General features: G+C 41.9%; 2 protein-coding genes across 19 annotated transcripts in view; both read left to right on the top strand.

Moving 5' to 3' along the window:
* LRP8 (LDL receptor related protein 8) overlaps positions 1–10305 on the top strand; it is a 78808-nt gene extending 68503 nt beyond the window's left edge. For 10 of the 18 annotated variants that reach the window (XM_047725465.1, XM_047725466.1, XM_047725478.1 and 7 more), the window contains 3 exons: positions 2055–2227; positions 3214–3390; positions 5685–10305. In XM_047725465.1, coding sequence (XP_047581421.1) covers positions 2055–2227; positions 3214–3390; positions 5685–5723 — 389 coding nt within the window. In that variant the 3' untranslated portion in view covers positions 5724–10305. Of the gene's footprint in view, positions 1–1510; positions 1834–1889; positions 2001–2054; positions 2228–3213; positions 3391–5684 lie in introns of those variants that run through there. The other 8 variants (XM_047725474.1, XM_047725477.1, XM_047725482.1 and 5 more) reach the window with 5 other exon arrangements.
* Positions 10306–13756: 3451 nt separating this feature from the next.
* MAGOH (mago homolog, exon junction complex subunit) lies at positions 13757–24279 on the top strand. Its single transcript, XM_047724207.1, has 5 exons — positions 13757–13942; positions 15626–15684; positions 16898–17008; positions 21847–21929; positions 24036–24279. Exons 1-5 carry the CDS (start codon positions 13855–13857, stop codon positions 24133–24135), a joined length of 441 nt encoding a protein of 146 aa, XP_047580163.1. The 5' UTR covers positions 13757–13854; the 3' UTR covers positions 24136–24279.
* Positions 24280–25764: the final 1485 nt, after the last annotated feature.

Here is a 25764-nt window from a genome sequence, read left to right on the forward strand (position 1 = left end):
TGTAGTCTGTTTCCTTGATAGAACCCACTCCAATGTAATTAATATTTTTTAAATTTCTGTTCTTCTGAGGGGTGAAAGATGAGTATTCTTTCCCTGGCATTTCCCTATGAGGTAGAGCATCATTTCATATGCTTAATGGCCAATTACATTGCCTCCTTAATGCATTGCTCACTCCCAGTCTTGTCTTGATTTTCTCTTGGATCTTGATCTTATTCTTATTTGTAGAAATATTTATACATAAGGCATATTAAACCTTTGTAATATACATTACAGATATTCTTTTCCTTACTCCCACTTGGTTTTTAAATGTTTGTGGTTTTTTGCTACACACAAATTTGAAAATTTTAAGTATCCAATCTTTTCCTCTTCCGTGTTAGGATTTCTGGGTTTCGTGTTTTCCTTAGGAAGCTCTGTCTCAATGTAAATTGTTAAAATATCTTCATATATATTTTTCTACTAGACATTATTTTATATTTAGACAGAAATCCATTTGGAATTTATTTAGAGTATGCTGTGAGGCAGAGATTTAATTTTTTTTTCTACAGGCCTCTTTCATTTTCCCAAGACCATTATTGAATAATCCATCCCTCTGACCTGAATTGTCATCTTTATTATAAACTACATGCCTATCCATACTTTGATCTTCTTCTGGGCTGTTCACTGTCCTTCACCGGTTACCTGTCCATTCCTTTATATGACAAGAACAACTTCACACTAGATTTTAATACCTAGTAGGGCATTATTGTTCTTGCAATATTTTCTTAGTTTTTTTTTTTTTTCAACTTCTCTTCTAGATAAACTTTAAAATCATCTTAATTCTTTAAAAATCATGATGGAATCTTATGTTATGGATACATAAGTTGATGTGGGGAGAAGTCACATTTTTACAATACTGAAGCTTCCCATCCAGGAACATGACACATCTCCCAGTTTTTTTGAGTCTTCTTTTCTATCCTTCTGTAAAATTGTATAGATCAAATAGGACTTGAGCATTTCTTGTTAGGTTATTTGAGGTATTTTGTAGTTTTCCATTGGGCTGGTATGAATGTTCCATTTTCTAATTGGTTATTGCTCATTGATAAGAAAGCTATTGATTTTTTTACATTAGTTCTTGATGAACTGAAGTTATTTCAAATAGTTTTTCATCTGCTTTTTTCAGATTTTTCTGAACTTACAGAACTGATGATACTAACACTTTGGTTTCTCCCGTTTCCCTGTGTGTCTTCTTCCATTCCTGATCTGGTCTCACAGCAGAGCTGGGTCTCTGGAACCATAAACGGTGGTGACAGTTGTGCTGGCCTTGTCCCCATCTTTAATGAGTATTGATGATCACAGTCTTACCAAAGTAAAACACTCCCTCTCAGGCAGCCTGGATAGCTGTCATTAGCCTTCACTTGAAAGCTCACAGTGACCACCTACTATCTCATGAAGCCACTGGCCCCATTTTTACCCAACTGTGTTAGAGAACTTCCTTCTTTATTCATTAATACGTTCATCTGTTGCCCCTCAGAGCCAGGGTCTCCCTGCTGTGTCCCCTTCCAGAGATGCGCCTCTCCTTGCAGAGCCCCTGCTTTGGAAAGAAACACCCCCCACCCCACCATCCACCCTCCATTTGGGGTAAGAACGGTTTTCTCAGAGAATTGCAAAGTGGCAGCAGTGTTAGGACAAAGGTGTGGTGAGGAAATTCACTCATTCACTCCGTACATGTTACTGAGCTGGACAGAGAGGTGAAGACAAAGTCTGTGCCCACAAAGAGCTCAGTTGGGGCTACACACATATAAAGGACAGGACCGCAGGCTGGGAACACACAGGAGGGAGCAACTGACTGGTCCCAGGAAGTGGAGGAGACTTCACATTTGAGCTGGGCCTTGAAAGAGGGGTAGTTAATAAAGGAAGAGATAGGAGAAGGGCTTCCAAGCAGCAGAAAAAGGACACACAGAACCACCTGAGGAACAAGGGGCAGGAAGGTTGGAGAGGGGGCGTGAAATGCACTGACATCTGAGCAATGGACTAGAGCTTCCTGGAAGTTCAGCATGCTGTGTCCCTTTCTCCAGCGGTAATAGCCCTGCTGTGCATGAGTGGCTACCTGATCTGGAGAAACTGGAAGCGGAAGAACACCAAAAGCATGAATTTTGACAACCCAGTATACAGGAAAACAACGGAAGAGGAGGACGAAGATGAGCTCCACATAGGGAGAACTGCTCAGATTGGCCATGTCTATCCTGCAGTAAGTATCCCTTGTTTGGAGAATTCCTTCTTTCCTTTCTCCTTTCCTTCCTTCCACCTTTCCTTCCTTCCTCCTCCCTCCCTCCCTCCCTTCCTTCCTCCCTTTCTTCCTTCCTCTTTTCCTTCCTCCTTCCCTCCTTCCCTCCTTCCAACATTTATCAAGTGTGCCAGGCACTATCCTAGGCCCTGGGGACACAGACACTCTGGGGCAGGTGGTTGGGGTGGAAATGGATCAGGACCCCCGCTGTGGCTAGAGGCTATTCCTACAGTAAAGAAGCCAGTGTCTTTGTTTCTGCTGAGTAAGTTTTCAGAACCTTTGGCCTGGAAGGGTAACTGTGGCCATGCAGTTCAAATGCATTCATCGCACACGAGCCAAGCGCAGTCCCAGATACGCTGTGTTCACAAATAGGGAAGGGAGGTTCCCACTTCTGAGGAGCTGGTGGGGGGGTGAGAGTCACTTACTATTGTACAGTTGTGCACGGAGTGCCTTGGTGGAGCTCAGGGGTCTCTTCCAGGAAGCTTTCCCCAGTTTCTCTGTTCTTCCACAGCCTCTCTCCGTCCCAGCACCTGTCACACTGTAGTCAACTTGTCTTTTTGCTCATTGGTCTCCCCACTAGACTGTGAACTCCTTGAGGGCGGGCTTGGTCGATTCACTGGTTTCCCTGGGGCCTAGGTCTGCATAGCTGGCTCCCGGTGATATTAGTTGAACAGACACTGTGGGACCATCCATGGAGCTGTGAATTCTATTTGGGAAGCCAGGCAGGGAATGTCTCACAGAGGCTGTGATAGATGAACTGTATTCTTGAAAGGTTCATAGCAGTTTTTCAGCAAGAGAAGGAGGGAAATGGCATTCCAGAAAGAAGCATGTGCCAAGGCTGAGGGGCATAATAGGGCCTGGCCTGTTGGGGGAGCAGATGTCATGGTTCTATAGCAGAGTCAGGGGGCTGAGTGTGACCTCATAGGTCATCCAGTCCATCCCCCTGTCAGGCAATCAGCAGCTTTGATCACCCACTGTGGGCAGAGCCCTGTCTTGGGGAGACCAGAGAACTGGAAGACCCAGCCCCTGCCCTCAAGGAGCTTTTTGTCTTGCCGGGGGAACCAAGGTCACAGCTGCACCAACTCCCGAAGAACACTCTTTCCGAGCTGCCTGTCGTCAAGTGCAAGGTAGGGCAGTGCCACTTTGAGTCTGAGGGGCTGGTGAGTGAGGGCGTGAGCCTAGGCAGGTGCAGCCAATCCTAGACGGCATTCTGGCCCCGGAAGGCTGCCGATTGTAAGCTGGGTATTGGGGAAAAGAGGAAAGATGAGCTTGGTGTAGACCAAGGAAATGGCGCGTGGAAGAAATGATCGAGTATGGGGCAGAGCAGACTGCCTTGCCGCTGAAGCACACTATTCACGAAGGGGAAGCAGGGGACATGAAGTGGAGCAGGTGAGGAGGGCTGGCAGAGGGCCTTGAGACTTAACCTCAGCCAATCGCAGAAGGGGCTTGACCAAGTTTTACAGCCTGGGGGGGTGCCCAGTGGAAGAAGGGTTGAGCTCAGCTTACAGAGGTGGCTCCCAGTTTCACTGCTTCATAGCCTCGTGGTCTTAGTCACTTCTTTCTGCTCACTTCTATTTGTAAAATAAGAATGATATCCCCCATTCTATCCGCCTCCTGAATTCATAGCATTCAGGCGGGACAGCATAGGCAAGAGAGCTTTTGTGAGTCGCAAAGCACTCTACACGAGTCAGGCGGCATTGTGTCCCAAGGGGCCAATAACCCCTCTGGAGGAGCTATTCCTGAGGCATCTAGGCCCGAGGAGTAAGCTCCTGTCAGCTGCAGGGAAATAGAGCAGGAGAGGGAGGAAATCGACATTTAGTGAGAACCTCCTGTGTGTCAGACACGACTCAGTGTTTTATGTACATTTCCTTGTATAGTTTTTACAGTAACTTGATAGAGTTGAGATGATTAGCCCCATTTTGCAGATGAGGAAACTGAGACTAGAGAATTTGAATAATTTGCCTAGGGTCACAACAAAGAAGTAGCAGAACCAGGACAAAAACTCCAGTCTGTGTGCACACAAAAAGTCCGTGCTCTTTCTGCTTATATCATGGGCTGAATAGCCTGGGAGCTCTGAGAATCAGTATCCTTGACAGCCTGTTGTCCCCCCTTGTCCTTTTCTCAGATCACTCCACTGTCACTGCCTTTGGTGTAGAGATTGGTCTTGGAGAGAGTGGGAGGGCACCTGGACAAAAGAAGAGGGTCTCAAGTGTCTTTGCTAGTAGAGCAAGGCCATGGCCTTCACCCAAACCACAAATAACCCAAAGATGATTTGAAAGGCAGTGGGGTTACTTTTTAATGTCTGTAGGCTGTCCATGGATGGAAAGTGCTAGTCTGGTTCTACTGTATTAGGCTGGTCAGACTGATCTAAAATACTGTGGACCCCACGTGTGTTAAGCACTCTACGGAGATGATCTCATTTGGTTTCTCAGCAACTCTCTGTGGTAGGTCCTATTCTTACTCCCATGTGACAGATGGTAAAACCAAGGCTCAGAGAGGTAAAGTGGTTACCCCGATTCACTTAGCTAGGAGAAAGTTATTAAAACATGGGTCTGCCCAAATGAGTGTACTCAGGAAATGGAAGAGTGGGAAAACAGGATTACGACAGACCCAGTTGTGGAAAGCTAGAGAGGTAGCCTGGAGAAAACACTCAGAAGGAAAGGAAGGGAACTGAGACACTCTGCAGATTTCAAGGGTGGTCTGTATAGAACTCTCAGAGGCTAAGAGAATCAGGGAACATTGGAATAGTTAGAGAAACAGATTTCTTGTCAGTAGAGGAAAGAGGTTAAGTCCACTGTCTGCTCTTCCAGTGGAATAAACCAGCTCAGGGCTTCATGGGCTCAGCCCACTAACAGTCAGCCATTTGTGACAGGGGAATTCTAGCATCTAATGACTAGAAAGTAGGGTTGAGAAAAAGAGGAATTGAATTTAATTGACCTGTACCGCCTTCTGATTATGTATGATCAGTTACAAGGGGTGCAGCAGATCGCCTGCCTACTGGTGACTCAAAAGCTAGACAAGTAGCTAATGGCCTGGGATTAAACATTGGCCAGAGCTAACACACTGATGTTGAACAAACCTAAAATCCTATAAGGAAGGACTGAGAAAGTTGAGACCTCTGCAGCACTCCTTTACCATGAGGCAAAAAAGAATGATGGAGAAAGCGATAGCTCTAGATTCACCCAGGTCTGGGTTCAAATGTTAGTTCACCCACTTGCTATGTGATCCAGGACAAATGTTAAAGCTCCTTGAGTCTCCATTTCCTCATCTGTAAAATAAAGACGACAAACCTGTCTCCTGGGGTAGTGTGAAGATTATGTGGGCTAATGCCTGTCAAGTAACAGAATGTCTGCTGCCTTGTGGGGACTCAGTAAACAGCTCCTGTGGGCCTAATGGTGATGTCTTTGCTCTGTCTCCCCAGCGAGTGGCATTAAGCCTTGAAGATGATGGACTGCCCTGAGGATGGGACCACTCCCTTCGTGCCTCATGGAATTTAGTCCCATCCACTACACTTTCTGGATGGTGTATGCCTGCATGAAGGGGTTTCTGTATATGGGTCTGTGTGAGTGAGTGTGTGTGTGTGCACGCGTGTGTGATTTCTTTTTAATTTATGTTGCGGAAAGGTAACCACAAAGTTATGATGAACTGCAAACATCCAAAGGATGTGAGAGTTTTTATATGTATAATGTTTTATACACTTTTTAACCGGTTGCACTGCCCATGGGGACTTCATGGAATGACTACTGCCGAGTGACTGACACGATGTACATAACCAAATGGGGCTGATGGTACAGTAGCTTACTCATCATTTTAAAACTATATTTACAGAGGGTGTTTGGTTTGGGGGGGGGCTTTTTTAGGTTTTGGAGTTTGGGGGTTGATTTTTTTTTCAAGTATATAAAATTATGATGCTTTGTGGCTTCCATCAACATAAGTGAAAAAAAGAAGAAAACACTTCAACTCCCTCCCCCACTTAGATTATTTATTAACATATTTCAGAAATAAGATTAGTTCTATAGATAATTTAGAGACATGAGAGTATTTATTTTTGGTATGACTGGCCCACCATGCAGTCTCCGCGTGCATTGATATTCCTATGTGTATGTGTGTGAGAGAGACAGATCTGTAGAAAGAGGAGCGCCTGGGGCTGTTCAAATCCATACAGAGAAATACATGGGAAAACAGTCCACGGAGGGGCATCTGTAGTTTTCAGAGAAGCCTCTGGAAATTTGGCTCAAAAAAATGGATGCCGTGGTTTGGTACACACGTGGTGGAAGAGGCAGGTCTTCCCCACCTCTGGCAACTCCTGGGACCCCAGTCAGTCAGGCAAAGCCTTTCAGTTCACCCATGGCTGCCATGACTCCCACTTGAGCTTTTTCTTCTGTGGCTGAGGCCAGTGCACAGACGTCACACGGTGCCAGTTCTCGTGAGCTCAGGCGAGAACATGCCCGAACCTTGGCTACTGCTTATTTTAAAGTTCGACATTTCAAGTAACTTCCTTTTCCTTCAGGATGCTGGGGTTGAATTCATTATGTTTCCTCTGAAGCAGGTACAGAGTGCCATCCTTACTCGTAGAGAGCTAAGTGGAGGCATTTCTAGAACAGCCCAAGTTTCCTGTAGAGACTGGCTCAGGCACTGAACCTCTGAGACACACAGTGGGTGAGGATAAGGACAGTGGAGTGGGTTCTGTTACATCTCTGTTTCTCCCTTTCCCTTATTCTCTGCCATTTCCTGTAAGTGAGGGAAACAACACAGGCTTGCTACCATCATGTGCTCATATAGAGGAAAGTAGCTTTAGGCTGAAGTCAGAAAGAGTGGCCAAACTTGAAGTCCTACGAGAGGGAAATGGCATACACAACGTTATAGCCTATTGAATATATATGTTCACACAGGGATTTGGTTTACTACTTTGTAAATAAAAGAAAAAACTCTGGATATATGTATAGATTTTTTTTTTATTATGGACACTTTTTGTTGTTTTTCCTGGGTGTTGGGAGAGGTGGGAGAAGTGCTTTTTTCTCTTTGTGGGATCTACCATTGAAAACATGGTCCCAGAAGGAACTCTGGCCCCGCCAGCTCTCTCATCCAAGATCTGATCTTTTCTTAACTCTGCTGTTCTGCCACTTCCCTCCCACCAGACAGCCAGGGACAAGACATGTGAACAAACTGAACAAATTCTGACACCCCTCCCCGCAGCAGCCCCCAACTCAGTGAAGCTTGGATATCTCACCAACTTGATACCCTTCGCATTCCCAGGCAGGCATTCAGGAGTTCTATAACCCTGCTCCTAGAACCTTTCTCCACGTCACTCGTGAGCTCCTCACTTCTGAGAAAAACAACTGTGTTCTGGAGCCTCGGCCCTATGCTCTGCGTAAACAAGCAATTTCCTCACGATATGCGTGTGTTGTGGTCCTGAAACACTCATTGAGAGTCAACTGACCTAGAGACCAATACCAAATAGAATTTTAAGAACAGGTGGCCAACTCCTATGGAGCTTATTCACTTACTACTATTCTTTCAAGAATGGAAAGTAAAATTATTTTTGACTGAAGAAAAATGACAAAAAAAAAAAAAAGTCATTGAGATTTACAGAAAACAGGCAACTTTTTCTATGACCTGCCTCCAAAGAAATAGAATTTCCTGGGGAAATGAGAACAGTGACTAATGTGTAGTTTCTAAACTTTGAATCAGACCTTGGCCTTCCCAGAAAAAAACAAAGCAAAACAAACACAAACAAAAATGGAGTCAGGATGGTTCAGCCTGAGATCTCAAAATGATAATGAAACACAGCTTTCTCAGAGACGTCCACGTTTCCTGAATATACTACAAGTGCAGTTTGGAAGAGGCGGCTCTGGGAGCAGCTACAGAAGACGGATTGCAGAGTCCTCACGTGTCCGATGGTAGTCAGTAGGATGAAATCTGAGGAGGTCAGGTCCATCCTCCCTCTCTAGTCTTGGAGGCTCCTGAACCTCATTTTGAGGTGTTACTGCATTTCTGTTGCCTTTTGCCCCTGTGCTATCCTGTATCTACAGCCAATAACAGATCATAGAGTCATTGGACTATAGAGCTGAGGAAATCTAGACATAAGGCCTGGAGGATAGAAGATTTATCAGAAATTTTTTTTTTCCGTTTCAGAGAAACTGGTCCCAGACCTTTTCCTCCCTTTCCTTCTCCAAAAGACTACTTTGGGCTGCCTGAGCATTGTACCAAACCTGCTACCTAATGGCCTATCTTTCCAGTGGAATTATGAAGACACTGGTAGAAATAGCCTGCCAGAAACAGAAAACTAAAATTTTATTTATTTACTCTTGATGGCATGATTATTTATAAAATAGGTTGAGGTAACATTTAACCTCAAGATGAGATCGGAATTAAATTTATGGCAATAAGTACTATGATCCTTCTAATTTTCTCTGCGGTGGCGGTATATCCATTCATTCATATCCATTGAAACCATTTGCCAGGTACCAACTAAGTGCCGGGCACTGCACTCAAGTGTTTACTGTCCTTACAGAGTTCACAGTAACAGTAGAGGAAGACACGTGGAACAAAAGGAACAGATTCTTTTCAGCGTACTATTAAGGCACAAAGGAGAGAGAGGTCATTTCTATGTATGGAGATGGGGAATGGGGTCAAGAAAGGCATTGTGGAAGTGACCTTATGCTAAGTCTTAAAAACTAAGTCGGGGTGTCCGGGCTGCTCCCAGGCAGTGGAGGACACAGAGGCATGAAACAGCATGGGGACTGTAGGGAACTGCATGTAATTCATTGTAATGAGCAAAAGGCTCAAGGGGGACTTAGCAAGAAATGAGGCTGAATGGAAAGACAGGTTCAATGTAAGCACTTTATAGAATACTTATGTTTAATTTCTGATTCCATTATGCAAACATTTCTTAGTCATTTATTGCGTACGAGGCACGGAGTGCATCATGGAGGGTTCATCAGGATGCATCACCAGCACTTTGCAGACACAACAGTCTTTAGCCTCCAGCTTTCCAGTGGCCAAAGGGAAATAGTGACTGCGTTTCATATGTTTGAGTTGATCTTTTTTTGAATATAAGGGTAATGGAATTTTCACAGAAGCACTCCGTGTTGTCAAGAGCCTCTGAGATTTTTCTCAACATTGAGAAAATGAAATTTTGGAGATGGGTAGTCTGCAGAGGGAACCCCAAGCACTGTCTAGTCAGGTGCTTGTAGGAGTCGGGAGAGAGCACAGGAATGTGAGCCTCACTCCTCTTCCTAACTCCAGCTGGACTCACTGTTTCACAGACTATAAATGAATTAGCAATTAAACATTCAGAGTAAATAACTTCCTTTCCCATCAATGCATGAAGATAGAGTATCGGAGTCTTCTCACACTGTATTTTTAGGGTATTGGGGATTTTCAGGATACAGAGAACTTAGAGGTGGAAGAATTATAGCTTCAAATTTTCAGTTAATATAAGAAATCAGGAAGCTCTGTTCATTCAGGCTATGCACCATGTGCATAGTCAAGAATCAGCAGAAACCCTCTGTATTTGCAAACACTTTGTGCTATAAAAAGTAATTTTAAAAAAGCCACCTGTATATGTATATATATATTTAAAAACATGAAGGTTTTGATACTTTTTTACAAAAACTACAAGAGAAAACATACCTGTACAAACCATGTGTTTTAAAATAGCATTTTGTTCTAAACAGCTCTTGTTCATTTGGGGGTGAAGTACTGGTTTGCAGACTCCATTACCTTGTACCCAAATGAATTTTCCTCATTTGTCTTCTCCCCACACCCTCAAATGACCATATTTGATGTAACAGGCATGTTAGAATGTTGGGTCACACTAACAGTTTCTGCCCTCTTTGTCTTGTCATTCCGAGTTTCATTAGCTTGTGTACTCAGTGCCCTTTGCAGTCTGGTTTCTGTTCCAGAAGGAGAGGGTGGCGTGCTGCATCTCACTAGCTGTACTGACATCATCTTGGTGAACAAAAAACCAAATGTGAACATTTGTAAAATCAGTGCACTGTTTCTAGAGAGAGATTAAATTCATTTTTTAAAATCTGAAAGTGTTGTTCCATTGTGATGCTTTAATGAGGGGCGTGGGGGGGTGAGCTATCATTGATTGAGTCCCTAATGTGTATCCAGTATTCAACATAAATTATTTTGGCCTTCAACAGTCCTATGGGATAAATACTATCAATATCAATATTATTGTCCCCGTTATGTAGATGAGGAAATGGGTGAAGGAACTACCCAGAGTCCCACGATTACGTTTAGTATCCCCAAAGTGCCTGTAGCACATGCTACATGTGGCATTCTCTGCCTAGGTTGTCCTTCTCTGGCTCTTCATCTGGCTGACTCCTGCTTGTCCTGGATACTCCACTAGGACTCTTCCTCCACAAATCTCTATTCTCTCAGACTCAGACCTAACTCCCAGGGTTAGGTAGTTTCTGCTTCCACAGAAATTTTGCCTATTTGCATACCAATACTTCCGCCCATCCCCTCCACCCCCCCATCCCTGCTTCCAGGCTGCTGAGGTTGTTTTTACCAAGGACCTCCTTGATTATAAAGCTTATAAGTATTTTCAGTCTTTTATCTCCCTTGACCTGGAAGCAGTTGGCACTGTTGGCATTCCTTGGACGGAGTTTTGGCTCATGACACCATATTCCTGGTTTTTCCCTACCTCTCTGGCCATATCTTAATCTCCTTCGCCTATCCCTTACATTATGGTGTCTTGTCGCAAATCCATCCACATTTTATCATCTCCATTCCACTACCCGAGTACAGGTTACCATTATTTTGGACAATTGTCATCGTAGATTAGCAACTACATATCTGAACTTCATACTTTTCAATCTTTCCATTTTCCAATCTGTTCTACAATATTGCAGCCAGAGTGATTTTGTCTAGAATGCAACAGGTCATGTCACTACTATCCTTTCTACTTTCCTGCTTGAAGCTCTTCATCTGTTTCCCTTGCATTAAAATCCAATACCTTTCAGTTTTAGCCCACACTCCTTAAATATGGCTTGTAAGCCATTTGGCTTCTGCCCCTTCTCCAACCTCATTACTATATGCAAAACCTCATTCTGTATTCTAAGCCCGCTGTTCTGGGCCCTCTGTTTGGACCATTTCCTTCAGGAAGACTTCCCTTAGGCCCCTCGACTGGATTATGAACCATCCCCTGTGCTTCTGTAGTATTCTGTGTTTCCCCTATTTGCAACCTTTATCTTTACATTATAATTGCTTGTGTGCTCCCTAATGGCCTCCTCTGCAAGTTCTATAAAGGTCTGTATTGCTTACCAACATGTTCCCAGCACATCACACAGCAAATGCACAGTAAATCATGCTGAATTCAGACACATCAAATACACAGACCATGTTCTTTCAACTATACTACGTCATCTCACGCCCCCAAACCTGGATCACTTTACAGCCTGACGAATCCAGTGTCCTTTACATTTACTCAAAACTTTTGTTATTTGCCACATCAGCATTTGTAAATGGATTTGCATTTATTAGGTGCTTAATACCTAGTATTAGGTATAAATGCGAATCCGTTTACAAATGCTGTTCTTTGAATCCTCACAACAATCTTGAGGTGGTAATTGCAATTAGGTATATAGATTCATCAGGTAAATGCCGTGAGGTTATTTTCCAAGAATGAAATTATAAAAATTATATGGTAACTGCTGAATCTGAGCATCCGCAGATGTGTTCCCTTCTCTTTTTTATACAGTTCCCTTATTACCACCCATACCAGGGCATTTTTTTAAAAAGATTTATTCATTTATTAGAGAGTGAGGGAGGGAGAGAGAGAATCCCAAGCAGACTCCCTGCTGAGCAGAGAGCCTGATTCAGGGCTTGATCCCAGGACCCCAAGATCATGACCTGAGCCAAAATCAAGAGTTTGACACTCAACTGACTGAGCCACTTAGGCCTCTCCCAGTATTTTTTTTAAATAAAATGCTTTATGGTTTAAAACAATTTATAGTTTGCAAAGTATTTTCCCAATTTCCAAGATATTGCTTCCTATCCTTACAACAGTCCTACCAGATGTATGACATTATTTTTTTCATTTTAAAGATAAACTTGAGTTATCTCCAAAAAGTTAATCAGTTCATCTTCAGTCACAGTGAATCAAGTTGCACAAGGATTATTTTAACACAAGCTTCCAATGATTTTTCCCCCCATCACACCCACTCTACACTGTGCTACCAATTTTTTGGGGGGGGGAGAAGAGGAGTAATGGTAAAAATGGAAGTGAGAATCAAGAGACCACTGACCTCTATACAGAACAGTATACAGTTAGAGTGGCCAGGCCCCAAGAATGATGCCATCTCAGCACTGTCTCTAGAACTGATTTCATTCCCCACACTGACTGAAACTTCAATGAGCTAAAGCAGTCTTCTAATAATTAGAATTTTGATTGTCCTTTGCCTACTCAAGGAGGAAAAATTTTCCACAGCCAGAAAGACTTCACAGAGGTCAACCACTTTGGCCTGAAAAGGCAAGGGCCTCTTGGGTATCAGTCCTCAACCACAGCTCATCTGGGTGCTTTGCAAAAACATACCAACGCCTAGGTTCACTGCAAGAGAACTTGCTTAATTGGTTTGGGGTGCGGCCCAAGCATCAGTTTTTTTGGTTTTTTGGTTTTTGTTTTTATAAATTTATTTGAAAGAGAGAGAGAGCACAAGTGGGGGGGGCAGGCAGAGGGAGAAGGAGAAGCAGACTCCCCCCTGAGCAGGGAGCCGGATGAGGGGCTCAATCCCAGGACCCTGGGATCACTACGCAGCAGAAGGCAGACGCTTAACCAACTGAGCTACCCAGGGTCCCTCAAGCATCAGTATTTTTAAGATGTTACCAAACAATTCCATTGTGCAGCCAGGACTCTGAATCACTGTTCGGTAAGCAGTGCATAGAAAATGAGAATGGGAAATTAAATATTCCATTTAACTTCTACTCACAGCACCTACTCTAGAGACCAGTGAAGTAGAAAGGGAAAGACAGAAATAAAAAGTAAAAGAGATAAAATGGGAGAAAAGTTAGTTCCAGGGAAATGACAATCTCCAAAGGTTTCCTTGAACTAGTCCATAAACAGCAAAGTTCAGTTGCAGCCAATTTTTGACACAGCGTGTGCTGAGTTCCGTGGAATCAGGTCACTTAACTTTTTTTTCTTTTTTTTCTGTGAGGTCGGCTCATTTAACCCCATTTTATTATTGAGCCCTAGGTCCGGAGGCGGTTATCAGCTTTGTCCGACTCCAAGTCAGGTGTATTTAAATAGATGTCGAGCCAGAAAACCCGCCGCTCCAAAACCTCGGCCTCAAGCTTGGTGCAAACCTCGGGACCGAGCTTCAGCCCTATTCCCGCCTCCGGCCGAGGAGGCGGGGCTGCACTGACCCCGCCTTCGGGTGAAAGGAGCCATGTTTCCGCCGGGTTATGGGCCAAAGTTGCCCCCACTTCCGGGAGCGGGGGAGACCCGGGCAGCTTCGCCGCTGCCGACGGCCTTCCCTTAACGTCACTTCCGCGCGCCCAGGGAGACGTAAGTGCTGGGCGCAAACAGCGACGGTGTGGTTTGCTGGTAAAGTTTCGTCTCGGTTCCCTCCTTATGAACCATGGAGAGTGACTTTTATCTGCGTTACTACGTGGGTCATAAGGGCAAATTCGGCCACGAGTTTCTGGAGTTTGAGTTCCGACCCGACGGTAAGAGCGGCCCCTGGCACCCCTGGGGTCGGGCGAATGGGGAGGCCGGGATTCCGGAATGTGCCAGGAGCTGGAAGAGGAAGGGACTGATGACTGCGGCGCGAATCAGAAAGAATCACTCCTGTGACCGCTCCAATGGTTCTTTCCATGTGCAGGGACTTCTGTTAGGTGACATTTTTTTATTAGAATGCTTCACGCAGGAAACATTGCCTACCTACCTCGTACCAGGCTCTTTTTCACAATCTGGGATACAGGAGTGAACGACAGACAAGCTTCCTCTCGTGGAACGTATATTCTGGTACTGGGGGAGATATAAACAAATAAAAAAATTCTAGATAGTTACGAGTGGTCAGAACATAAAACAAAATGATGGAATTATTGTTGGTGGGCTGCTTTTAAGCAGAGTGACCACTGGCGCGCTCTCTGAAGACGGAGTGTTTGAACTGAACCCTGACTGACAAGAGGAACCAGGCTTGTGAAGCTCAGGAAGAAGAGCATTCTGGACAGAGAGAGTAAGAAGTGTTAAGGCTGTAGGGCATGAATGAGCTAGTAGGCATGTTTCGGGTGGCCTGTATGGCTGAGGAAGTAGTGAGCTCTGAGGAGAATTATAGGAGACAATGTCAGATCAGTAGGCAGGGGGACACCATGTAGGTCTTTATAGGCCATGACAAAGAGTTTGGATTTTATTCTAAATGCAGCAGGAAGCGAATGGAAAGTTTTAAAGAGAGAAAGATGTGATCTCTTCCTGAAAAAGTATTCTAATCATTAGGGTGCAGAATGAGCAAGGGTGGAGAGAGGGCTGCTTATTAAGAAACAGTTATAGTTGTCAAGACAAAAAGGAAGTTGGTTGGAACTAGGGGGGCAGTAAAAGCAGATAGAAGGATTTAGGATACTATTGGAGGCAGAACCAATATGACTTTGCTGTTTGATAAGATCTGGGGGAAGGGCCACTGTGGTGAAGGAAAAGGAATCAAAAAACAGAAAACTCTCATTAAATGGGAGCACAAAGATGAATCTGACAGATGAATCGGTTATAAACAACCGATGACAAGATGGTGTGTTTACATGTGTGCCTTCTATTCTGAGGTTAAAAACTCATCTATTTCCTTTTATCTTTTCCTTCATACCCAGCATATACCCAGATGAGCCTTTTGGATGCACCTACACACAAAGGGCCTTGTATACCAAATATGCTTAATAATAAAATCACAGCTTTTCCATCACAGGAACAGTTCAGAGTGTTGCATGGTCACATGAATAGTATGTAAACAGCATTTTACAGTTTTCAAACTCCTTTCACAACTCATTTGAACCTCAGGAGGCCGTGTATGCTAGTAAGTTACCATCACTCTCCCTGTTTTCAGCTGAGGACATGAAGCTGCAGAGATATGATTTGCCAGAGTCAAAAAAGAGTCTGCTTGTGTTCTTTTATCATACCTGAGCTGCCTTTTGCAAGATTCTAATTCAGTGTCAGCAGTATTTTCAGCTATGAGGCTATTTAATAGCGAAGAACTGAAAAGACTGCTCTTGTTGGAACACCAGAAGCACAGATAGTAAATCTGGTAGACACTGAAGGGAAAGCTGGGATACATTTTAAGCAACAGCTGATAGTCTTGGTGAGCTAATGATACTTTATTCATATGTTTTTAATATACACTGAATTTGGTTTTTTCTTTCTTATAGGGAAATTAAGATATGCCAACAACAGCAATTATAAAAATGATGTCATGATCAGAAAAGAGGTAATGAGCCTTTTGAGAGCCTTTCTTTTACTACAGTTTAGCCTTTTGTTTTGTTTTTGTTCTTTCTGGGAGTAGTATTGAAAAAGAATAGAGAAGTATAGACATATCTGTAGATACCTTCTAAAATTTTTCTCATATCTTTCAGTTTATATTTTCTTTCACAGTGCTGAATCACTTTCTGGTAATCACTTAAAGTCTTGCAAACTTGGTTTAAACCCTGAATCTGCTACTTACTATGTGCCCTTGGACAAATTCCCTGTTCTTTGTCTGCAGAAACAAATAATAAAACCTACCCCCCACTGTCCAGTCCTGTCATAGAATTAAATACATTATACTCAAAGTGTTTGGTATATTCCCTGGTGCATAGCTTTCACTAGAGCTCTTTAATTTGCGTTTGAACAGGGTAAGGGAGCGTGGGAAAGCAGTTCACATCATTGAATGCATGTTAGATGCCAGGCATGGCACTTGGTATTTTATACACATACGATTTTATGTAACCCTGATTGTAAGCCTGTTTGATGGGTGGTATTATATACCCTTTACAGTGAGCCCCCAGATATTAATTATGAGGCCTGTTCAAAGTCACCTCTCCCTGGCTAGCAAGAGATAGAGTGGGAGTTCAAAGCTGTGCCTGCCTCTGTCAAGTCCATGTGCTCCATTTTGTATAACTTCTGCCACACTGTTGAGGCTTCATCAAGGCTTCTGTTTCCTTCCAACCACTTTGTCGCATTTGAAAATGTCTTGTCAATATATTTTCATACTATTATGTTTAACTAGCATTCAGTTTTATGTTTACCCACACATGTCAGCCTCCTTATATTTTCTTTAGTGGGAACTAATATGCAAAAGGTATTTTAAAAGACGTGTCTCTGCTCTTCATAAGCATTTCATCTAGTTAGGAATAACCAGGGTTTCTCACAGATCTTTTGTTCTGGGTTCAAGTGTGAGTTGGGTCTGTAAGCAAGGAAAAGGTCTAAGTGAACAGCATGTCCCAAGAAGTAGAAACAGGTAGATGAGGTCTGAGGTGTAGTCACTGGGAACCTCTGGCCTTGCCCTCTTCACGCCTGAATGCCATCACCCCTTACAGAGGTGCTAGAAACTAGTTTTTAGGAGGGGGCTTTTTTTTTTTTTTTTTTTTTTTTAATCTTTTATCACTATCTGAGAACACTTGCTTAGGGATACAGCTTAAATCCATTTTTAAATTTGCTTTCAGGCTTATGTACATAAAAGTGTAATGGAGGAACTGAAGAGAATAATTGATGATAGTGAAATTACCAAAGAGGATGATGCCTTGTGGCCTCCCCCTGACCGAGTGGGCCGGCAGGTGAGTGTTTTAGCAACTCTCCTATAGTGCAGAAATCTTACAACTAAGATGAGTTTTACTGCCCTGCATATAACTGAATTCGTGGGGTGAGGGGGACCTACACAAAGCAGATTACAGCACCTTTTTCTAAGGAAACAGTAATCCCACAGAGAGGAACAGAGAGCCAGTGGTGCTTCTGACCACCTAGATCCTAGCCCTGGATTTCCTCATGTGCCTCTCCCCTCAGCCCTGCTCAGAGGTTTTGCTGCCCACCTCACTTACTGAGTAACTGCTATGGACAAAGTATTGTGAATATTCAAAGAGAAATAGAACATGGTTATTTCAGCAATCTAAGAGAAGGAAAGTCATGCAAGTGGCTAGGTATATGTGTTTAAATTCATGGCTTATATATTTATTCTGAACACCATTATGGTAATTAAAATAAAAACCACTGTCATATTTGACTGTGTTAACGGGGAAGCTGTTTCTTTCCACCTCAGCTGCTACCTTCCTAATCTAGACTTCTAATTGATGTTCTTTTTTCTTTTGTCCTGTACAGCCTGTTTTTCCATCCTGAAATCAGACTAATCTTTTAAAATGTCAATATATTCCACTGATTTTAAGTTCTCCATTGCCTTCCCACTACATTTAAAATAAAATCCAGGATGACTGGGTGGCTTAGTCGGTTAGCATCTGCCTTTGGCTCTGGTCATGATCCCAGGGTCCTGCATCAGGCTTCTTGCTCAGCGGGGAGCCTATTCTCCCTCTGCCTGCTGCTCCCCCTGCTTGTGCACTCTCTCTCTCTGTCAAATAAATTTTTAAAAATCTTAAATAAAATAAAATCCGAACTCCCACTTTATCTTCTACCATTTTCATAATCTTTTACTGTGTTCAGACCTCACTGACCTTATTTCTGTTCTTCAGACATGCTTAGGTTGTTCTTAGTTTAGGACATTTGCGTTTGCTGCATCCTGCCTGGAATGTTCTATCTAACATGGTCTTTATTATTGCAGGTTTTAAACATCACTTCCTCCGTGATGTCTTGCCTATCCATTCAATCTAAATTGCCCCTCCCCTTTTTAAAAAATTTTCTTCTTGTCATCTGTTATTGTCTGAAATTGTCTTGTTTGCTTTTCTTTATATATCCCTTTTCCTCCCCCACTACAACAGATTTGCATATACCCCTGCAAGCTCCTTCAATACAAGGATTTTACCTGTTTTTTTTCAGTGCTATATCTCAAGTGACTAAAATAGTACCTGTGTATAGTAAAAGCTCAATAAATAATTACATTTATTAAATTAATATAAAAACCATATAAGTTAATTCCTAATTCATCTCAAAAGGGTGGGTCGATTTTTTATTTTTATTTTTTTTACTCTAAATCCAACTTAGTTAACATATAGTGTATTATTTCAGGAGTAGAATTTAGTAATTCATCAGTTGCATGTAACAGTCACTGCTCATTAGATCAAGTGCCCTCCTTAATGCCATCACCCAGTTACCCTGTCTTTCCACCCATCTCCCCTCTAGCAACCCTGGAGGGGTTCCTTATAGTTCCTTATAGTTAAGAGTCTCTTATGGTTTATCTCCCTCTCTGTTTTTATCTTCTTTTATTTTTCCTTCCCTCCCCAAATGTTCATCTGTTTTGTTTCTTGAACTGCACATACAAGTGAAATCATATGGTATTTGTCTTTCTCTGACTTATTTTGCTTAGCATAATTCTTAGCTCCATCTACATCACTGCAAATGGCAAGATTTCATTCTTTTTATGGCTGAGTATTACTCCTTTATGTGTGTGTGTGTGTGTGTGTGTGTATATGTGGGGTGTGTGTGTGTATACATATATATACTTATACACACACACACACACACACACACACACCACATTTTCTTTATCCATTCATCTGTCGATGGACATCTGGGCTCTTCTGATAGTTTGGTTATTGTGAACATTGCTGCTGTAAACATTGGAGTGCATGTGCCCCTTTGAATCACTATTTTTGTATCCTTTGGATAAATACTTAGTCTAACTCTTGAGGAAGAGTGAAAAGAAAATCCCATCCTCCGAACTTTCTAAAGTTAACTTTTTAATTTATGTCCACAGGATCTCAGTAAAATCATATTTATGTATTTTGCCTTACTGTTAATTTTCAGCTCTATTAGCTCATACGACAAACCCAGTATCCCAGTGAAGAGAACAGGGCTTACTTCTCTACACTAGCAACAGCCTGCTGGATGAGGTTACCACAACAGAATCCCATTCATCATAGCAACAAAAGCTTATAAAGAACTTGGGAGTAAATTTAATAAGATGTCTGAAACTTAAAAAGGCTTTATAAAAGAACTAAAAATCTGTATCATTTTTATGGATGAAATGACTCAATTATTATATCCATTTTATTAAAATAATTAATAAATTCATTTCAATTCAAATCAAAATCACAACAAGATTTTTCCTGAAGCCTAAGAGAGCATTAAATTCATGGAAGATCAGAGGGACAAGAGTAACCGAGATAATTCTGAAGATTTCTTGAAAAGGTACAGACATCTGTACTGTAGTGTTGCCTCAGAATTGACCAGTGAACAGTGGAGCAGAGTAGAGAGCCCAGAAACAAACCCATGAATATATGGCAACTCAGAGTAGGGTATGACAGAGGTGAACTTTCAAATTAATAGAAAAAGGATGGATTGTTTAAAAAATTGTATCAGTTGGAGTATGTTTATAGAATATTTTTAAGTTAGACCATTTGTAGAAATAAAACAAGATTTTAAAACATAAAACAAAATATAGACTATCTTTTATTATTTTGGGTAGAGAAGGAATATTTTAAATTCCACAAGGGAAAAGATTGATAAATTTGACTTTTATTTTTTTATTTTTTTTTAAAGATTTTATTTATTTATTTGACAGAGAGAAATCACAAGTAGGCAGAGAGGCAGGCAGAGAGAGAGGAGGAAGCAGGCTCCCTGCTGAGCAGAAAGCCCGATGTGGGGCTTGAACCCAGGACCTGGGATCATGACCTGAGCCGAAGGCAGCGGCTTAACCCACTGAGCCACCCAGGCTCCCCTAAATTTGACTTTTAAAGTTAAAACTTTTGTTTAGCTAAAGATATCATGATAAAGTTGAAAGATAAGCCACAGACTGAAGAAAGATATTTGCAAAACCTATCTGGCAAAGGGTTTATATCTAGAATATATCAAGAACTACAAATTAATAAAAAGATAACCTGGAAAAAAATAAAAGACAGCCCAGTGGCAGAATGTGTAAGGGTTCTGCATAGGCAATTTACAGAACTAGGAAAACAAATAGCCAATAAATATCTACATTTTGAAAAATGAACATTAGGAAAATAATGATATACCATTTCAGACCCATTAGAATAGCAAAAAGTAGGGGTAGGGGGCATCAAGTTTCAAAAAGGATATGAGAAAGAAAAAGGGGATCTTACATACTAGTGGAATAACATCAGTACAACTATTTTAGGAAATAATTTGGTAGTAACTGGCAAAATTGAAAAAAACCTTATACCTTCCTTCTAGGAATACCCCTAGAGACATTTTCACATGCATACAAGGAGATGCATAGAAGAATATTCTCACCACATTGTTTTTTGTTTTGTTTTTTTTTAAGATTTTATTTATTTATTTGACAGAGAGAGATCACAAGTAGACAGAGAGGCAGGCAGAGAGAGAGAGGGAAGCAGGCTCCCCACTGAGCAGAGAGCCCGATGTGGGGCTCGATCCCAGGACCCCGAGATCACGACCCGAGCCGAAGGCAGCGGCTTAACCCACTGAGCCACCCAGGCGCCCCCACATTGTTTATAGTACAATAAATTGGGAACTTAAGTCTGCTTCAATAAAGATATAAATGGAATATTCTAAAGAATTTAAAACTAATGAACTAGATCTCATACGAAAACTGTTGAATGAAAAAAGCAAAAGGATGCATAGAGTATGATCATTTATGTAAAAATTTTAAAACATACTACCAAATCTTAAAACATGAGTGGAAAGAATACGCCTGAACTTCCAGGATGCGGGAGGGAGAATGGAATAGGAGGTGGACCTAACTTTGTATGTGTAATATTTTATTTATTTAAAAAATCTGGCACACTATTAACATTTTCACACCTGGGTGTTAAGAACATTGGTTTCATAGTTTTCTATATTTTCTGTTAGAATTCTTTTCATAATTGAAAACTATAAATCAAAAAGAAATAGGAAAAAATGAAGAAAAAAGAAGTGGGACTCACTAAATTGTAAATTCTACAAGGACACAGACCTTTGATTTTGCCTATCTGTCCCAAGCACCAAGAGCAATAGCTGCTACACGGTGAGCACCCCCATAGAAATTTTTTAAAGATTTATGCTACTTACATCACTCTTTAGAAATCGAGGCGCAGCAGCGAGTATGTGGTAGTGACAAAGCTGGGATCAAACCCAAGGTCTAGACTTCTCTTTGTCCCATGTTGCCCAGAAAGGTTAGATTCTTGGTATTTATAAAACACAAACACAAGATGTATACATGTTACTCCACTTTCTTTTTTGTTTTCTTTTATTTTTTACTCCACTTTCTTAACAATGAAAACTCCTATATAAAACTTGTAAATCCTTCCAAATCCCAGAAATGGTAGAGTCTCACAAACACATCTTCCTCTAATAAAAGTATGAGCTACTCAAGGACTAAATCAATATTTAATTTCTCTTTTTGTTTCTAGAGCCAGTATAGGTTAGTGGGTAGAGTGAACTGGTCTTGTTTATATTGTAGAGTTGGTGTGATTTGACAGATGGTATATCTTCTGTGTGGTTGATGGAAAATCCAACTTGGCTTGACTTAGTTTTTTTTAAATGTTTCTAGGAGCTTGAAATTGTCATTGGAGATGAACACATATCTTTCACAACATCAAAAATTGGTTCTCTTATTGATGTCAATCAATCCAAGTAAGTGTGTGTGACCCTTATAGCCAGATGTGTCTGTTTTGAAGCAGACCAATAGGAAACCCTTAACCAAATTGGGACCATAATGGTAAGATCTGGTACAAATACAAGACAGAAGGGTTCAGGGGTGCCTGGGTAACTCAGTCGGTTAAGCGTCCAACTCTTGGTTTCAGCTCAGGTCTTAATCTCAAGGTCATGAGATCAAGTCCTACGTCAGACTTTGTACTCAGTGCAGAGTCTGCTTTAAGAATCTCTCTCCCAGGGGCGCCTGGGTGGCTCAGTGGGTTAAGCCTCTGCCTTTGGCTCAGGTCATGATCTCAGGGTCCTGGGATCGAGCCCCACACCAGGCTCTCTGCTCAGCAGGGAGCCTATTTTCCCCTCTCTCTCTGCCTGCCTCTCTGCCTACTTGTGACTTGTGATCTCTGTTAAATAAATAAATAAAATCTTAAAAAAAAAAAAAAAAAAAAGAATCTCTCTCCCAGGAGAAGGGAGTTGGGGGAAACTGGGGGGGAGATGAACAGTGAGAGACTGTGGGCTCTGAAAAACAATCTGAGGGTTTTGGAGGGGAGGGGAGTGGGAGGTTGGGTGAGCCTGGTGGTGGGTATTACGGAAGGCACGGAATGCATGGAACACTGGGTGTGGTGCATAAACAATGAATTCTGGAACACTGAAAGAAATTTAAAAAATAAATGGTCTCTCTTTCTCACTTGTTCTCTCTAAAAGGAATAAATCTTAAAAAAAAAAAAAAAAAAAGAAGGGGCCAACTTTGTTGTCATCATTAGAGAGAAACTTTAGATTATTCTCCAGGGCTTTGTCCTGTTGCTTTTGATGTTTTATTTAGGCACTGTTACAGTTTCTCAGTGACACATGCAGAGTAATGTCATAGGAGTAGCCAAAATAAGAACCTGGCCAGAACAGAAAATGAAATATGCCAGAACAGGTGCTTGAGATAAACTGTAGAGTCATTGGGTTGATCTGAACAGCTTTTCAGGATTGGCCATTCACACTAGCACATCTTATAGTCTGACAGTGGTGAAACTTGAAATTATTTAGAATACAAACTTAAGGGGCACCTGGGTGGCTCAGTGGGTTGGGCCTCTGCCTTTGGCTCAGGTTGTGATCTCAGGGTCCTGGGATCCAGCCCCAAATCTGGCTCTTTGCCTGGCGAGGAACCTGCTTCCCCCACTCTTGTCTGCCTGCCTCTCTGCCTAAGATCCTGTGATCTTGTGCTTGTGATCTCTGTCAATCAAATAAATAAAATCTTTTTTTTTTTAAGATTTTATTTATTTATTTGACAGACAGAGATCACAAGTAGACAGAGAGGCTGGCAGAGAGAGAGGAAGGGAAGCAGGCTTCCGGCCCAGCAGAGAGCCCAATGCGAGGCTCCATCCCTTGCTGGCATCACGACCTGAGCCGAAGGCAGAGGCCCCAACCCCCTGAGCCACCCAGGCGCCCCAAATAAATAAAATCTTTAAAAAAATAGAATACAAACTTAAAAATTCATGTTGTCAGTAGGGAAAATTATAAAGTTGAGACATGAGTCTTTATGCTACAAAGAGTCCTTAAAATTTGGTAACCTCTGGGCACCTGGGTGGCTCAGTGGGTTGAGCCGCTGCCTTCGGCTCAGGTCATGATCTCAGGGTCCTGGGATCAAGGCCCGCGTCGGGCTCTCTGCTCGGCGGGGAGCCTGCTTCCCTCTCTCTCTCTCTCTGCCTGCCTCTCTGTCTGCTTGTGATCTCTCTCTGTCAAATAAATAAATAAAATCTTTAAAAAAAAAAAGAAAAAAAAATTTGGTAACCTCTGGAGGCGCCTGGATGGCTCAGTCAGATGGCTCTGGTCTGACTCTTGGTCTCAGCTGAGGTCTTGAGTTAAACCTTAACTGACTGAGCCACCCACCCTCCCCTGCAGCTCACTTTTAGTACATGCTGGGTGTAACTGTCTTCCCTGTTTAATATATAGCACATAGCCTTTTTCTTCCTAATGGGCACTTGATGGTTTTTAAAGTTTTAATTCTGTAAATACCTTTATGTAAATAATCTGAGTTAATGTTTTTGTGTTTTTGCCACTTTTTTCCAGCTCTTTAAACATGTTTTTCCTTTTGCATTATAGGGATCCAGAAGGCTTACGAGTATTTTATTATCTTGTCCAGGACCTGAAGTGTTTGGTCTTCAGTCTTATTGGATTACACTTCAAGATTAAGCCAATCTAGATTGAAAACTGGTGTGGACACAAGGGGGGTTGGGAGTACCTGTTTTTAATTACCATTATCAGGAAGTCTTTGTGTATATCAGGGCAATATTTTTTTTTTATAAACCATAAATGACTGTCTTTAATAAATATATAGCAAAATGCATTTTTTTGTTATTTTATAAAGACCGAAACATTTGAACTCTCCTCAATATTTTTAAAAACACTAACATCCAATGTGAATTATCGCCAAAAATCTATTAATCACTGTAGCTATAACCACCAATTTACAGGAATAAGAGAATAGAGAGAAAAGTTAGAAAATACAATAGATTAAAAAAAGAGAAAGAAAATACAATAGAAATCTAATCAATATCCAAAGGAAAATCCCGGGCAGAGGATCTGGCTTCTTCAACAAACAAATTGCAAACATAAAATAAATAGAGATGGTGTGGGAACTGGTAGATTAAAGGAGATTTAAGGGGCACCTGGTGGCTCAGTGGGTTAAAGCCTCTGCCTTCGGCTCAGGTCATGATCCCAGGGTCCTGGGAGGAGCCCTGCATTGGGCTCTCTGCTCAGTGGGGAGCCTGCTTCCCCCTTTCTCTCTCTGCCTGCCTCTCTGCCCACTTGTGATCTTTTTCTGTCAAATAAGTAAATAAAATATTTTTTAAAAAAATTTTAAGGAGATTTAAGAAACACATAATCAGGGGCGCCTGGGTGGCTCAGTGGGTTAAGCCGCTGCCTTCGGCTCAGGTCATGATCTCAGGGTCCTGGGATCGAGTCCCGCATCGTACTCTCTGCTCAGTAGGGAGGCTACTGCTTCCCTCTCTCTCTCTCTCTGCCTGCCTCTCCGTCTACTTGTGATCTCTGTCAAATAAATAAATAAAATCTTAAAAAAAAAAAAACACATAATCATTGTACTGTTTGGACCCTATTTGAATCATGATTCAAAAAATTGACATTACAGAAATTTGAGCACTGGGTATTTTATATTAATGAATATTGCTAAATTTTTAGGTGTGAAGTGTTTTTCCCCCTCCACCTTTATTGAGAGAGAATTGGGTAGAGATATATATATTATATCTCTATATAGAGAGAGAGAATGAGGTTGGGGGTTTTTTAAGTCCTCTTTTATAGATACATCTGTAGGTATTTCAGTATGGAGGATAACATTCTGCTTTAGTACAATATATTCCTCAGGAAGTTTTCTAATAATCCATCTTAAAATCAATACCAACAGTCATTAGGAACTGAGACCTAGCTGGTTTGGACAGTGTGGGAATTTGTTGAGTAGGTAGATCTGTAGGAATTTTCCTTGCTGCTAAACTAAATTGCACTGCTTCCTTCGGCAAATTGCCGGTTGACCAGATTGTGGGTGCTGAAAGGAACTGGGCTTGGTAAATCTCATCTGTGGGGAGGTGATTAGGATAAACTCACATCCCACAAGACAGGCCAGATTGGGACGTGTCCTTTTTGACACCTAGGCCAGTGTTCCCTGCAATCCCCGCCCCTATACACACGCTGCCTCCTTCAAAGATAGCAGCAGTTTAGGTCCGGATCTGGGACCAGAGATGTCAGGGTTCCTAAATCCAGTGCAGTCCCCTCTATAGAAGGGTATCTGGGGCAATGAAGTTAAGCTGGTGGTAAAGTA

The sequence above is a fragment of the Lutra lutra genome, chromosome 4, assembly GCF_902655055.1.
Source record: "Lutra lutra chromosome 4, mLutLut1.2, whole genome shotgun sequence".
NCBI lineage: Eukaryota > Metazoa > Chordata > Mammalia > Carnivora > Mustelidae > Lutra > Lutra lutra.

Excerpts from the sequence above, each read along its gene's own strand:
- MAGOH (XM_047724207.1), top strand. The coding sequence starts at position 13,855 with ATGGAGAGTGACTTTTATCTGCGTTACTACGTGGGTCATAAGGGCAAA. Across the intron at positions 15,685-16,897 it reads ATGTCATGATCAGAAAAGAG|GCTTATGTACATAAAAGTGT; the intron begins GTAATGAGCCTT and ends ATTTGCTTTCAG. Across the intron at positions 21,930-24,035 it reads ATTGATGTCAATCAATCCAA|GGATCCAGAAGGCTTACGAG; the intron begins GTAAGTGTGTGT and ends TTTGCATTATAG.